The sequence below is a fragment of the Nothobranchius furzeri genome, chromosome 8, assembly GCF_043380555.1.
Source record: "Nothobranchius furzeri strain GRZ-AD chromosome 8, NfurGRZ-RIMD1, whole genome shotgun sequence".
NCBI classification, from domain to species: domain Eukaryota; kingdom Metazoa; phylum Chordata; class Actinopteri; order Cyprinodontiformes; family Nothobranchiidae; genus Nothobranchius; species Nothobranchius furzeri.
This window is the reverse complement of record NC_091748.1, coordinates 56,503,050-56,519,262: the sequence shown is the minus strand read 5'-3', so window position 1 is coordinate 56,519,262 and position 16,213 is coordinate 56,503,050. Positions and strand designations below refer to the sequence as shown.

Genomic DNA, 16,213 nt, shown 5'->3' with positions numbered 1-16,213 from the left:
TTAAATCGGCTTAATAAGGACAAATATCAGCCGATGATGATGTATAAAGAACGGTAAAAATTGGCCCGATATATACGTATACTTCAGTCACATCTCTCAGTACTTCCCCTTATGAAACACATTCACTTCCATCTCAATCAAACATTTTGTTAAAAATAAATAAAAGCCAGATTCTGATGAACTAAACTCTTTCCATGTTGTCGTTATTTTTTACACAAAACTGAGAAACATTAGAACTTATTGTGCATCTAATAAATTCTTCTCATGCACCATAATTCAGTTTCAACCTCTTTCTTCAAGATGAATGATTGTACCACCATAAAGCTTTTTCATTGGCATAGTGGTAAAGGAATGACTTGGCATGGCTGACAGCTGTTCAATTTTCAATTCTAACAAAATATTACACAGCTGCTCTGCATTCTCTTACTGTCATCTAAGAAATAATCATTCAGATCTATCTACTCCACTGCCTGTTGATGTTTGCCATCACACACAGATCACACACCACAGAAAAATCAGTGCCCTCTCCTTGCTCTTATTCATTTGCTCCTGTTACAGACTGCTTATAAGCTGAAAATCAGCAGCAACCAGTGTGCCTCTTGCTCCAGGAGCTGTGTGGCTGCTCATTTGATCTACTTAATCAGGTGCTGCCTTTGTAATGGGAAAGGGATAGGGCCAGGCTTGATTGGCCCTGATGACATCTCTGCTCCAATTGTCTAGAAAATCTTCAGCCTTAATCAATCTGCTGGATAACTCACAATCTCTGACTGCTGCTTGCAATTATTGGCTTATTTTTCTCTCAATATACCATTAAAACGGGCCTTGTTTCGATACAGCTGGAACAAAACTGAATTATGTCCAGTACACAAATTACATTGCATTGAATTGAAAGCCCTTTTTGGTGCATTTGTTGTCTGCCAAACCCCAATGTTACCATTTCTTCATGTTGCAAACAGGCGCTGAGGTTTATTTAGGGAATTTTAGTGGGATCACAGAGCTATAGTATTGCGCAACGTTTTTAAACTATCCTTAAATTGCTTTTCTGTGCTTCTAAGGTGCCAGACTGTCTTGTATAGTTTTAAGCGGACTTGAAATATTTCTCAGGTCTTATTAAGGTCTCAGAATGTTTTTCTTCCAGAAAGCTGGATATTTGAAAAGAGAGCCTAATAAATAAATTAATTAATTAATAAATAAATAAAAAGCTGCTTGGAGGTAAAAGAAACAAACAAAAAAGATGTATTACTTTTCCACAGTACTGCACTTGTCATGAGCTTGTCATCTAAGCATGAGCTTAGATGAGAAATGTCTATTTTCAGATGAAAAAGAGCATTTTATAGTGTAACTGTTTAAACGATCAATAAAAACAATTTTAATTAGATAATTTTAAAACCTTATGAGCAGTGTGGTGTAAGCACAAATCAAATCTGCCCTGAAAACTGAATCCGATACTTTTCCAGTCGTAAAAACTACCCCTAGTTGACTGATGGAGATGTTGCTCCGTTGCCGTGGCAACGTGCTGTGAGCGTCGGCTCGGAAGCAGATGAGAGGAAGATGGAGGAGAACACTGTAAGAGACGTCGAGGCTGGTGTGTAAATATGAGCTTTGTCTGTCTTTCTCCTCGTTGCTCTGCAGACGGAAGAAAGGGCACGTTGCATCGTTCTCTGACAAATAAATAGAGCCTTATTTTCCTTCCTTTAGCTCGCAGCGCGTCTTTATTTTGACGCTGACGTTGGGTGTGCTAACCGCCTAGCTAGCAGGTACTTTGGAGTAAACACGACTCGGAATTCGTAGTTTTCAGCTTTCGACGTCTGTAAATCACATCACAAAGTATCCGAGCAATTTAGTTTGCTCAAGGAAGGGTGCCTGCTAAATTCTAGCAGGCTAATTTAGAGCCGCAGGTCGTAGGAGCGAGCAGCAATACAGGTGTAGTGATTGTGTGCTAACTAGCTGTATCACCATTATCACCAGAGGAATAGCTAATTAGAAGACACCCGGTTGCAGGGGTTTCTCAAATGTTCCCCCATTATTCTTCAAATTTAAAGCAACAGCAGTTTTCAATATATTATATTTAAAACGGCACTGGACAAAATGCTTATTGGTTAAATTTACTGTGATACTCAGGGTTTCTGTAATACTACTTTGTGGGTGTAGGCTACTTTTTGATATGTTTAACCTCCTGAGACCCTGTGTCCACTTATGATGACTTCGACTTCTTGCACTAGAATCTTTTAATCTCTTCAATTTAGACCTGTTTCATAATTATTTAGAAACATTTGATATTGAATTTAAAAAAATGAAATTCAGTTTTTTTTCTAAGAAAACTGTCAATATTTCTATTTTATTTTATTTTACATCACACCAAATACAAATTCGGATCTCAAGAGAGTAAATGCAAAATAAAATAAAATAAATAAAATTGAATAAATAAATAAATAAAATAAAAAAAATGTTTTACTGAAGATTTTACAATGTGAGTACATTCAGACTTATATTACTCTCTTTGTTCAGGAAGTGAAACTGGAGAGGAGGATGCTTTAGTGGGGAACATCAACAAGCTGATGGTGACCCCACCAGGATACGCCGGGATCCCACGAAAAGGACATCTGGTTTTTGATGCTTGCTTTGAGAGTGGTGAGTGTTAGAGCTGGAAAACATGAGGAAAGTGTTGTATACAATTAAAACAAAAAATATATGGAAATATTTTTATTTCAGTAATTCAGCTTAGACTGAAAGACCATCTAAAGCAGGGCCATTCAAAACTGGACTTTGAGGGTTGGTATCGAGACTGTTTTAGTGGTTTCTCTGATTCAACACACGATTCACCTGTGCAACAGCTCATCAGTCACTGCAGAAGCCTGTTACCCACTTGCTGATTGAAAGTAGGTGTGTTGAAGCAGGATTAAAACCAAAACGTGCTGGATACTGGCCATCAAGGCCCGGAGTCGAGTAGTCCTGATTTAAAGGCTCAGCAAACCTGTGGAGGTGTTTTGGATTCATTAGCTGATTAGAGTGTGACACTTACAGCCTAGAATATTGAACCTTTTCACAATTTTTTCTGATATCTTGAATTTGGGGTTTTCATAAGCTTAAGCCATAATCATCACTGTTATAACAAATAAAGGCTTGAAATCTCTGGCTTTGCACGTAACGAGTATCTCGTATATTAGTTTCACCTTTTAGGGTGAATTACTGACAAATTATCTTTAACACCATATCCTTCTTTTTCAAGTTTCACTTGTATGTGGCCACCAGTGTGCCTCATGAGTGTGGAGTGAATATGGGCAATTTTTTTACCACCTGGTTATGTTTTGAAATATTGCAACATATGAAGAAAATCTTTGTGGATGTTAAAGTTATCTGTCAGGTCAAGAAAACGAATGAAATTAAAAGCAATTGAAATATTTTTGTATCTTCTAAGGTCTTGAATAAAGTAAAAGCGAACATCCATCCTAATTAGTTTAGTTCATTAAAAAGAGATTGTGTATCAAAACTATATATAATTAGAAAAATATAGAACAAATGATTTATTCCAAATGAATTCAGGATTTTATCAATCAAAGCCTTAAGAGCTGCTTCATACAACATTCAGTGCTTATTATAGCAGCTAATGTACTGTAAATCTAACTGCAGTCATATTTGGTTGTAACATTACACAGTCATGGATAAGTTTAACAATAAAACTCTAGAAATTTAACCTGTAATATCTGAAGCCATGGACTATTTTATACACAACTGTACAAACTCATACTTTCACACTTTTATAACGTTAAGAAAAGGTGGCTGTTATTCTTGCCTGTCGTCTGTTCACACTTAAAGATTATCATGTATTTGTTTTGCAAAACTCTGTTAGTCAGGTGTTATGGAATAGGAGCACCAGAAGAAGAGTTAGCCTCATTAACAGCTGTAGGAAGTTCTCATGTTGTTAACCCCCCCCCCCCCCCCCCATATGAACTTAGCATGTAGGTTACTATTTGTCTTATTGTGTCCATTTTCACATTTACTTTGAAATTGATCCAAATTCATTTATAATCATGAAAAGAGGAAAAATGTTACGTTAATTTCTTTAATTTGTTTCTTAACAATTTATTATTTTTTAAATTTAATTTTTTAGTCTGTCTTTAAATACGGAGTGTCAGGTAAAGTTAAAGTCCCCTTAGTCATCACACTTTGGTAAAATTCATCTCCACATTTGACCCATCCCCGTGTGGAGCAGTGAGCTGCAGCAGTGGCTGTGCTCGGGAGCTATTTGGTGGTTTAACCCCCCAATCTAACCCCTTAAAGCTGAGCGTCAAGCAGGGAGGCATTGGGTCCCATTTAGGGCTGGGCGATATGACCTAAAATTAATATCACGATATATTGAGGATTTCACCTCGATAACAATAAATGGACGATAACTACAGGTATGCACAGAAACAAAAGTTGTCCACTAGATGGGGCTGTCACATTTCTTACGTTGAGTCACATTTTTACCTGACTCAAGGTGGTTCAGTTTCTTAAAGGGAAATGAACGTTGCCAAACTACATACATCTTTAAATTTTTGTATAATTAAATTTATTCACATGGGTAAAATTTATACGGATAAGAGTCAGAAATTTAGATAACGATAAATTTTTGATTCATTACCCTGCCCTAATCCCATTTTAAAAGTCTTTGGTATGACCCAACCAGGATTTGAACCCCGATCTCCCAGTTCCAGGACAGACACTCTACTAGACCACTGAGAAGGTTATTAATATTATTGTTACTACTATTAATAATAATAATAATAATAATAATAATAATAATAATAATAATAATAATAATAATAATAATAATGATATTATTATAAGTTCGTTATTTTCATCTTAAATTCAAACAATACTGGTGTTCAAAAAGCAAAACTTTTCTTTGAGGGATGATTGATCTGTTTTCTTGTCCACCTATTTTGTTGGAGCCAGTCATACAGTAGGCTCAAGTTAATACACCTGGAGTCCTTTGTTAACAGATTTAGCTTTCTGACAGCTGAAAGGCACAAGAGTGGAAAGTGTTTGTTCATCATTAACAAAATCTGTCAGTTAGCCCCTCGCCCGGACGAACACCGCGACTCACAGGAAGGCAGAGTAAATCAGGGAATCAGCAGATCTTTCTGTGGCTGAATCTGTGTGTGGAGATTAGGTTCACACGGCACTCAGATTTCTATTTCCACTGATAAGCCCATTTTAGTTTCTGTTGACTGAGATGAGCTGTGACTTCTCTCTGTTTACTTTCTGATGTCTGACCTTGGTCTCACTCTCGGGGACAAAGTCCCCAAATGTGATTTTCTGATCCACTTAATCCTAAACAAGTTAGAAATCAGATCAAATTCAAATGGGTTTTCTTTGTATTTGTCAAATTTTAATTTTAACATTGTTATGAATTCATTATGAAGGGCAAAGTAATTATTTGAAGGCCTTTAATGAATAAATACAAACATCAGGAAGCTAATAGTTTTACACAAAGATAAGAAGCATGTGAAGGTCAGTGAACATGTATAATACCAACGTATACAGAACTAAATATGTTTCCCTTTTATGAAATGTGCTGAGATATCAATGTTGTTATTGCCCTTTTAATAAATTTGCCTTTATTCCACCAAATGACATGGCCAGAGGAGCAGAAACATTGATTAAAAGGTGCTGGGTTCTCTCACATAGAGATCAGCTAACATATGAGTATCCCTCTATGCGGATGTATCCTCCTGAATGATTTACGAAATTGGTATTAATCTCTTTCCAGTAAATGCATTGCTAAAGTTAGATTTGGACATGAATAGAAGTTTGGTCAGAAAATGTCAACATTAATATCCCAGTGACTGTTCCATTTAACCTTTACTGGTTTTATTCAGACTCCATCCAAAATCAGCAGTATTTGCGTCTCCACCTACTTTTGTTTCCTTAATCCCAGGAGTAAAATGTAAACGATTCAAGAATTTAAATATCTGATTGTCTTTATTGGCATATTTAATCATTGTTTTGCATGTGTTGGCTACAGAAATGTTTAAAAGTACAAACTGTAATTTAAAAAACCTAGCTTAAAGGTGTTGAACACCTGTTCAATCAATGCATTTACAGTGGCCTCTAGTAGGAATGAATGTCTTGCAATTTGTATGGTGGGAGGGTGGTGGTGGTGGTGGTGGTGGTGGTGGTGGTGGGGGGGGGTGTCTCAGATGCGCCTGTTTCAGGAAGTACAAGTCAGCTGGAGGAGAAATTTGCTTCAGACGGTGGGAAATGGAGTCTCCCTTATCTTTTTTCCCAAGGTTCTTTGTCCTGTCTGCCCACAGAGCGCTTCTCTGCATTTCTTCAAAAAAAGTCTATTTTTACTAACCATGGATTTGATAAACTGGTCATTCAATGCGATCGATAAGATTTTTTTCAACAATGAGAACGGAGCAGGGGGCTCCCACATGTCCACAGGGGACACACCCGGTGGGATATATGTTGGATTCCTGGAAGGAGTGGAAGATCATATGCCTCAGCCAGCTGTCCATTCAAAGACGTGTGGATATTCGGCTTGATGATCACTGGATTTCTCCTGACTGGAGTGGGAGGATATGTGGTTTTCTGGAAATTTGGGAAGACGGGAGCGATTGGAGGGCGACCCGCACCCACGGAAAGCACCGTCCGTGTGGAGACTTCTCAGACTGGCACGTTACTCAAGGTGAATCGTAAGCTGGACAATGTTCTAGCTGCGAGACCGGTATTAGTGTGCAAAATGGATTTCATCATGGAGAGAGTCACCAGACGGTATGGACAGGTTTAAAACCCCAAAATTGGCTTCACTGAAGGACTGGAAATGATCAGTTTAAAGACTGAAAGCAGAGAGGAAAATTATCTCAGCCTGACCCAAACAAATTCTTGTTATCTGAATCTGACGCCCTGGTAGCCTTGATTGGTGGACTTCAGCCTGGCGAGGTCATCAACTGTAGGAGTCAATGTACTCTTTGCTTCTCCCAAGATCTCCCTCCCACCTGTGACTGTACAGTAGATGAGTGCCAGATGGCTGCTCTCGCTGGGGGAAACTGGATCCCAGCCCCCCCTCCCCCCCCCCCCGCCTTCTTATTGGAGTCTCATGTTATGTTGTGTTGTCTGAAGTCTGTTGCATATCTGTTGAGGTGTTTTTTTGCAGAGCAAAGCTGCCCTCCCGGTGGAGGGTAACTCTGAAGTGCCTTTTTTTCCCTCCACCTGAACCAATCCTCATGTAACCCTCTTATCTCTATTAAGGTAGCGCGACTCAGGTTGGGAATGACCACAGTCACCAATTCTTGTCATGGGTCTTACCCATGTATGTCTGATCTCTGAATTGTGTGTACTGAAACTCTAATTCCCCTCTGGGATTAAATAAAGAATTGATTGATTGATTGATTGATTTCCTAGCAACTAGAGTTGCTAATGGTAAATGGCCTGTATTTGATATAGCGCCTTTTTAGAGTCCTAGAACCCCCCAAGGCGCTTTACAACACTATCAGTCATTCACCCATTCACACACACATTCACACACTGGTGGGGATGAGCTACAATGTAGCCACAGCTGCCCTGGGGCTCACTGACAGAGGCGAGGCTGCCGAGCACTGGCGCCACCGGTCCCTCCGACCACCACCAGCAGGCAACGTGGGTTAAGTGTCTTGCCCAAGGACACAACGACAGCGACAGACTGAGCGGGACTCGAACCAGCAACCTTCCGATTACGGGGCGAGCACTTAACTCCTGTGCCACCGTCGCCCTAATGCTAATGGTTAGCTTCTACTAGTTGAGATGTTCTCTGCTGTTTCCTGGAAGCTAAACCAATAACAGCCTTCCCTGTCATGATTTAAGATGGGTGAGTCCATGAATGTTAAGTGACAGTGTGACGCAGATCTGTCAGGCTTTTCTAATTCTAGCGTTTCCTTGTCTATTTTCTCTCGGATGCTAATGCAGGAGATAGGTGGAGGAGACTATTTTCATGTTCAGCCTGTATGAAAAACTCATAATGACCGATTTATAATAAGAAATATTAATAAAAAAAGTTTTTTTTTTGTTCCATTGTTTTTGGTTCTTTTCTATATATGGGTAGCAACATACACACTGTGACACTGCTATAGAAAAGAACCGAGTGGAATTAGAAAATCAACACAAAATGAACGTAATGAAGATGGTTTTTCAGTGTTCCACACCTTTAAAGAATGACATGTAATACTGTTACCTGATATTTGAACAAACTAAGTTATGGAGTTCTGGTAAAGCATTAATATTCTTATTGTTAAAATGCAAATGATTGAGGTCTGCTGTCATGTTGTTGTACTGGTCAGAGATATTAATCAATACATAGTGTCCAGATTCATCCAGCCAGGATAATAATACATTTGTTTACAACAGATTTAGAGCCCACGCTCACACTTCAAGACTGTAGGAAAATATTAGGAAGGCTTGTAGCACGAGCTGCTGTTTTTCACACATTCCATCCGATATTTGTGACACCCATGACAGGAATAAAATTGGAGACAAGCGTGTAAGCTCATGCCAAACGTGCAATTCTTTGAGCTATTGAATTGGTGTTTCATGACAGCCAATATCTATTTTACTCCTCCCAGATTGAATATCTGAAACATAGCACTTCAAGCTGATGTTTCCATGGGAAATGAATACAGATCTGTAACAGAGCTCTGTCACTTATGGCTTGCTGCTACCTTCTTCCCTATGTACGTTTTCTTATTTTGTTGCGCTGGTATAGAAAAGAATAAAGTCTAATTTGTTTATTAAAGAAGACACTGGTTATATAATTTGTTTGCCAAAGGGATGAAAACTAATTTACATTTAGATGAGGCTTAACTCACTTGGTTGCCAACCTTATGCTGATCAAGTCAAAGATGGCCTACAGATTTAAAAAGCAGCAGATGTTTCTGCCAACAGGTTCTCCACAACGTCACTTCAAAACAGCTAAAGCTTTTTAAATATGCGTGCAGATAATGCTGTGATTCTGACTTTATAGTTTCTTGCACATAGGAACTTGAATATATTTTTACTCAAAAGAAAACCATGGGACAAAGAAAGCAGCAGACATTATTAATGCCTTAACACAAACTTCTGGCCTGACAGAGATTCAAAACAATGATTAAAGAAGCATAATTATTTTTTAGGGTGGAATCCAAATGACATTCTTATCTTGTTTTAGCACATTTGTTTTGTTTCACACATTACAGCATTGGGGATTTTTAAGAGTCTTAAAAGTAAAGTCTTGTGTGAACGCGTCCATACAGTGCTGCTGAGTAGAGAGCAATCTGTTGCAGCAGAGGAAGACTCTAGAGACATTGTTTTACTACACCTCAGGATTGAGCACCAGATGTAATTAAACACTCATCGATTCATCATATAACTCTGCTGACAATAACTTGCATGGCCAAATAAAGCCCTAAGGGCAGAAGAGTGTTTAATGGGGTTCATTGATAGGCACAACCAATAGATTCACGGGCTTTTACGGTCAATTCAGTCAATATGGTCCAGTCAGACCTAAAAACAGACTTGGATCTAAAAGTCAAGGTCATGTGGCACTTTGAATCATGAGCATTTTTGTTTTGCTGCTTTGAGTGGTTGATTTAGCAGAAGATATTATAACAGGCTATCTAATGAGCTCATATCAACACGTTACCTATAACAAATCCAGCTTTTGTATTGTCTTATGACTAGAGGTGTGAATCATCACTAGTCTCACAATTCAATTACAATTATCATGTCAACGATTCAGTTGGATTCAATATCTTGATATATCATAATTATTTCATATGTGTTTTTTCATCAAACAATAAAATATTTCAGATATGTGCTTTTCTTTTAATCAAAACGTGTCGAACACAACATGTCATCTCTAAAAACCTCTTCAATCACAATAGGAAAATGTAAAAGTGCAAAACACTTTAAACACTTAAGATTCAGCAAAGTAAAATAAAAATAAAAATATCACATTCACATCTCAGGCTGTGGGGGAAACATGCTTTGCAGATTCTGAACAGTCTAATATACTGAAATCCTGAAAACTTATAGGACACGTTCCAATTCTTACCTTCCATTTAGTTGAAAAATACATTTTGGGTCCACAGATTAGCTTTTAATTTCTTTGGAGCAGCCAAACCCCTATTGCACACTGGAAGCAAAAGCGCTGTGGAATGGCAGCAAAACGGCAGCGAAACGTTATCACTTAGATTAGAACCTGTTCTAGTCTATGAAGTGTAACAAACCAGCCGCGATGCGGCAATTTTCAGAAGCGGCCTAGAAGCGGCACACTGCGCTGCTAAACATAGGATTGGGCTCCATTTTTTCCACAAGCCGCTTCTGGGATAGAATTTAACATAGGGCAAGACAGGAAATCGCACACAAATTTAGTGTAAAATCCCTGGTAATTTTCAAAATAAAAGTATTGCAGTTATGCAATTTCATATACAGTATATGAAGCTTAAGTGTGACCTAATGGCTTATTTACTCACAGCATCATTCCAGAAGTGCAGCGGTGTGTTTTCATGGCTTTAATTCCTGGCGGTTGAGATTTACATCATCATGTGACATCAAACTGTGATGTAAAATGCAATTTCTTTCTTTTTGGTTTAATGGCAGATAGCAAAAACAAACCGTACTCTTTGAAGTATCGAGGGATTGTGTGATCTCGCAAGGTGATCAAAGAGCACTGCAGACAAGCTGCTTTGCTGCTGGGACTCTCCCGGTGTGCACTTCAGTGCAGTGGTTGTCGTGAGTAAACTGTACCGCTGCCGTTCCACACCGCTTTTGCTTCCAGTATGCAGTAGGCATTAGGATCACATATTTATGCTGCGGTTCATAAAATAAATTGCATTACATAGTAATTGATTCATCGATTATCAATTCTAGAAAATCTTCTAGCCAAGGCGCGCAGAGTGGAGTGGGGGTTGGTGTAACATTCCTGGACCGTTTTGCTGCCATGTGTTGGCCGTGAGAGCGGTGGTGGTGGGGTTGATTTTGTAGCCGTGGTGCAGTGCCACGCCTGAGCCTGTGTAGGGAGAACACTGAGATTATTTATGTCCACATCTTGATGAATCAATTATTAGATTGATTTCCTCAGCTCTACTTATGCCCCAAACGTTGTACGCAATGTTGTGTGAATTTTTCTGATGCTCCACATCATGAATTGAGCAAAGAACTTTAAAACTATTGTTTTTAGATCTGTTGACTTATAGAATAACTTAAAGATTCAATAAACCAAACATAAATTGTTGGAAAATGTGTAATACATTTAAAACTCATTTTTGTTTTAGTTTGTTTCTTTGCTTTGAGACACTGGAGACAAGTTTGACTTTGACTAATCTCTTGATGGTCAGATTTATTTTACTATTTTAGTTTAACCAGTCCTGTTTTGATGTGACTTTTCCAATTCTAATGTCCATGGAAGCCATGCCCATCTGAAATACAATTTCATCATATACAATTGTGTCATCAAAAACATTCATCTCCATCACAATTTTAGGAAAGGCCCAAAAGATCCTGAACAGAACATCTACAAAACCCTGCCTAATCCTACAAGTGAATTAAAAGACTGTGAGGAGACTGGTGTCAGCCCTGTGTTGACGACTGTAACTTTTATTGTTTTTCACTCTTACAAGTGAATTAAAACTGGTCTCACCTGATCTTTTCCCCAGTGATTTTCATGTTGATATGATCCTTACAAATATTACAGTCAAAGCTAAAGTGACAGAGGAAATTAGAGCTATAGGCAAGAAAGGAACTAAGGTGATGCATAGAAATATTTATTTGTGGCTGAGTGTGGAATGGCCTGTATGGTCTAGACTCTAGAGAAAGTGCAGCTGAGCTTGTCAGAAGAATTTATGTACTCCAGAGTGCCCCATGAATCAGGATAGTTGAGTTTCTATTGATTAAAGAAGAAGGAAACGTTTTACAATCAGGCCAGATGCTCAGAATGAGTGCTTTGAAGAGGCCCGATCCTGCTGCAGTGTGCAGCTCTCCACATAACCTTGTCTCCTTCTCTGAAGAAACAATCCAGAAGGAGAGGCAGCCCAAGGATGAAAATGCTCTTTTGTTAATGCCTTCTTGGATTTGTAACTCTCCATGAATATAATACATTTGTGGGACTAAGCATTGCACAGCGATTTGATCTCTGGACAGTCAGATTTTTGTACGTTTATACTGCTCACAGCCTTAAAATGCTCCGTTTTCAGAGCCTTAAAAGATCCACTTGTCTGAGTGGGAGGGAGCGCTTCTGACATCTGATGTATTGAGAGGCACTCCCAGTCTCTCTCTCTCTCTCTCTCTCTCTCTCTCTCTCTCTCTCTCTCTCTCTCTCTCTCTCTCTCTCTCTCTCTCCTACGTGGCCTTGGCAGTAGAGAAGTTTCACTGCTCAAATCACTAAATGGCCTCTCTAGTTTTCCCTTTTAGCATTTTGTTCTCCTCTCTCATTCTTTTAAGTCAGGGGCAGAGTATGGAGATAAATTTGTGATGTCGAGGGACTGTTGGAAAGACCATTCCTGCTGATTTATTCTATTTACGGGCCATTTGTATCCATAAGAGATTACTCTTTATTATCATTGTGGGAGTTTTCCACAATGCTCATATCCCATCTTTGACTTTTTCCAGGCCTACATTGTCAGTTTTATTTGTGTTTTGGTTCCGTTTTATGGGTTGTCTGTCGGGATGCTTTACACTGGATTGGTCCTAAGGGTGAGCTTCCATCAGGGTTGTGGAAAAGCCTAAAAGCTTGAATGCAGTGGTTTCAAAATGTCTGAAATTAATATTTTTTCTGTCAACAAAAGATGGACAATCTAATTATCTTGTGTTGTGGACATGTCAGACCAGGGTGATAAAACTCAAGCCTGTTTACGCACCCAACCACAGTATTTTCTGAAAATGTGCTAGGGCCTGATTAATATTCATTTTTATTGAGTGTTTTGTTTTCTATTTTAATTTGATATAAGTAAACAATTTAAAAGCTCTTAAAAGCGACTTACAAAAACAACCGTGGATCCACGGTGGCGTGACGGTGTGACACATGGTATCATTAAAATTGTTTTGACATGGCTGTGTCTAATCGCTGGGTGGACATATTGACTCAGTTATGCTGTTCCGAGATGCCTACAAGTAGTAAAATAATAAAAAGTCAACATCAGTGTTTTGTGAGTTAATTGTTGATGGCTCTGATATGGACCACTCATAGGAAACCCAGCCAGTTGTTCCTCTTCTCGAAATGTCACCAAATGCTAACAGTTTTGGAAATTTTGTGCAATGAAAGGATTTTATTATCAACAATGTTCATGTTGTGACTAGAAGATGAGTGAAGGTTGAGGGAAAGGGAATTCAAAGACTTACAGCAAATGGACAGTTTATAACACAAAATTGTTGTTTATCTCTATTGAGGGATGTGGCGACTCAAATGAGTTATTTCGGCTCAAGGCTTTTTTCCTTTTGTTTAAATGTGTATTGGAACTTCATTTTCATTGGCTAAGGGCCCGCTTCTATAGCATCATAATAATACAGGTTCTCCTCAAAAAATTTGCATATTGTGATAAAGTTCATTATTTTCTTTAATGTACTGATAAACATTAGACTTTCATATATATTAGATTCATTACACACAACTGAAGTAGTTCAAGCCTTTTATTGTTTCTAATATTGATGATTTTGGCATACGGCTCATGAAAACCCGTCAGTTGTGTGTAATGAATGTAATATATATGAAAGTCTAATGTTTATCAGTACATTACAGAAAATACTGAACTTTATCACAATATGCAAATTTTTTGAGAAGGACCTGTACATGTGTGTCAAAAGTAAACATTTCTGCAACTTGATTTCCTTGTTTCACAAGCGGCGCTCTCACACAGGGCTCCAGGTCCAGCAATTCATCCAGTAATTTATTTCCTAGCAATTCCTGACGGCATAAACACAGTTTCAGGGCAGACATCTCATTTTTCTTCTGAGGCAAGATTGTGCAGTTTGGAGAAAATGGTGAGGATCTGTAAAGCTTTAGCAGTTAGTGTTTTTTTTAGCTGTCTGAGTTTATTCTGCTGATTTACGTTGGATCAGCTTCATTGATGTGCCCTGGGTTTGTTTGAAAATACAAATTCATGTACAAAATATACTAACACAGAGATGGGTGAAATTCTGACAGGAAGAGAAATTTTACAGAATGCATACTGGTCTAAGTCAGATCAGTAAGTAAATAGTGCTGACCCCCCCCCCCCCCCCCCCCCCCCCCAATTCAGGCAGCTTGCTGGTCATGTAACATCTGCTTATTTTTTAAAATGTGTACAAATTTATTATATGTGATCATTGATGTACGTCAGGATTACGAGTTTATTGGGACTGATGGTGGAAATTTGCAGCAATTTTACTAGTAATCTGTGGGGTTATTTGATGTTTATTCATAGTAGAGTTAGCAGCAGTAGAGATGTTTCTGTATCTTTAATACATTTAATACTTTAATATATAGAATGTGTAGAAATAAAAGGATGTGGTTTTTGGACAAAGATATATTAGTAAAAACATTGAACTACTGCTTAAATCTGACTTTAATGCCAGAGTCCAAAAGGCTGTATTTCTTTTACTAAAATGGTGTTTTGAATGCTGGTGGTTGTTTCATCCTGTTCTTGTTCTGAATCTAATCTAATGAACAACCTAGGACATGAAAATCTTTGATTTTTTGTCTTAGAAATAATGTCATTTAAATGATTAATCTCCACTCAGGCTTATATGCTTATCTACTCTGATGAAGTATGAATTATTTAAATGACCAAGTGATTTGGTCAACATTGGTTACATTGGCTTTAATCACATTTTTCTGAAAAGGGGAAAAAGTTTGTGCTTTGTGACTTGGTCATTCAGTTAACTTGTTTGTAGTTTTATGTTAATTTCTGTTTACTAAACAATGATTGGTGGGAGTGTTTGGTAAGGTGATTGATGCTGTTTTAATGGCGTTCTAAGCTCATGGTCTGGCTCTCGCCCCTTCACTTCTCTGCTTGTTATGTACCCCCCTTTTTATCTGAAATAAGTAAAAAAAAAAAAAATAAAATGCATAGTTCTTAAAAGCAATAAAACAGAACAACTAAAACACCTCCAGTTTGGTAAATTACTAAATATTTTCTGAACATTATAGAAGAATTTAAAAGTTTTAAATGCAAACTATGCAACTTTTTCATGTGTTTAAATAACTGTCTTGAACCAGTATGTGCTAAAATGACCCTTTTACTGGGTTAATAAAGTAATTTAACCCCCTCCACCTTCTGTGGCCAGAATACCACACTTGCAACTTCAGAGTATCCAGACTACTCCCCTGAAGTCACGTATCTTGTGTGACGCAGTAATGCTTTACGACAATCCAGGACAGACGAGTTAGTTATTGTGGGTTAGGGTTGTGATTATCATTGCAGAGCCTCAGAAGAAACAAAGAAAACTTATTTTATGGAGCTAAAACAATAAAAAGAATGTCTGACTACAATAGAAGTCAAACAATTGTCAACATTAAGAGTTTTCTGAATCACAATAGCTCAGAGACAAATTAGGATTTAAATTGGATGCAGACCTAAAGATCATCCTAAACTGCACTAGTAAGTACAACTTTTAATAAGTTTTGTTTGTGCATTCTTTAGCATTTTTCCACATTTTTTTCTAGAATTATTTTTCTTGAAATTCACACTTATTTTCACACGTCCTTTACTTTCCGAAGACACAGATATTGGACCTGTTGTTATGACACCCAGGTTTGTAATTATTTCTAAATATGTTTGTCAGGCGGTGGTGATCATTGATGCTTTCTGGTCTTTCCTCAAGATCCTAGTATCCCCATACACCATCAAATCCTCAGCGTGCCACCCAGATGCCGGCTGCTGCTGAGCGGTGCTGCCAGCCAGCCAGCTGTTGGCTATCCACTTGAAGCTTGTAATGTAAAGACAGAATTATACTCCTCCATCAGCTCTGCAAGTGAGAGACACACACACATTGACAGAGACCATGACTTATCCGTCACCTGGTGAGTGTTGCAAAGCAATTCCCCACCAGGACAACAGAGGGTGTAGCGCTTTTCTGTGGTTTCATGCCACCATTACACTCGTATATCTGGTCGACGAGCTTTCATTCTCCGTCACTTTCGATAGGCATGTTTGGGCATGTCTCCATCACCCTCTGCGAACCTGTCGGAGAGCCCTTGCACCGACACTGGAGTTGGGCATCGTTTGATTTTGGATGATTC

The 16,213-nt window shown here is 38.3% G+C and overlaps 1 protein-coding gene across 6 annotated transcripts in view; it reads left to right on the top strand.

Moving 5' to 3' along the window:
- The first annotated feature begins 1,497 nt into the window (after positions 1–1,497).
- Positions 1,498–16,213, top strand: part of agbl4 (AGBL carboxypeptidase 4) — a 459,294-nt gene continuing 444,578 nt past the window's right edge. For 2 of the 6 annotated variants that reach the window (XM_070554140.1, XM_054730077.2), the window contains exons 1-2: positions 1,623–1,757; positions 2,509–2,631. In XM_070554140.1, the coding sequence (XP_070410241.1) occupies positions 2,614–2,631 (18 nt within the window). In that variant the 5' untranslated portion in view covers positions 1,623–1,757; positions 2,509–2,613. Of the gene's footprint in view, positions 1,586–1,622; positions 1,758–2,508; positions 2,632–16,213 lie in introns of those variants that run through there. The other 4 variants (XM_070554139.1, XM_054730076.2, XM_070554141.1 and 1 more) reach the window with 4 other exon arrangements.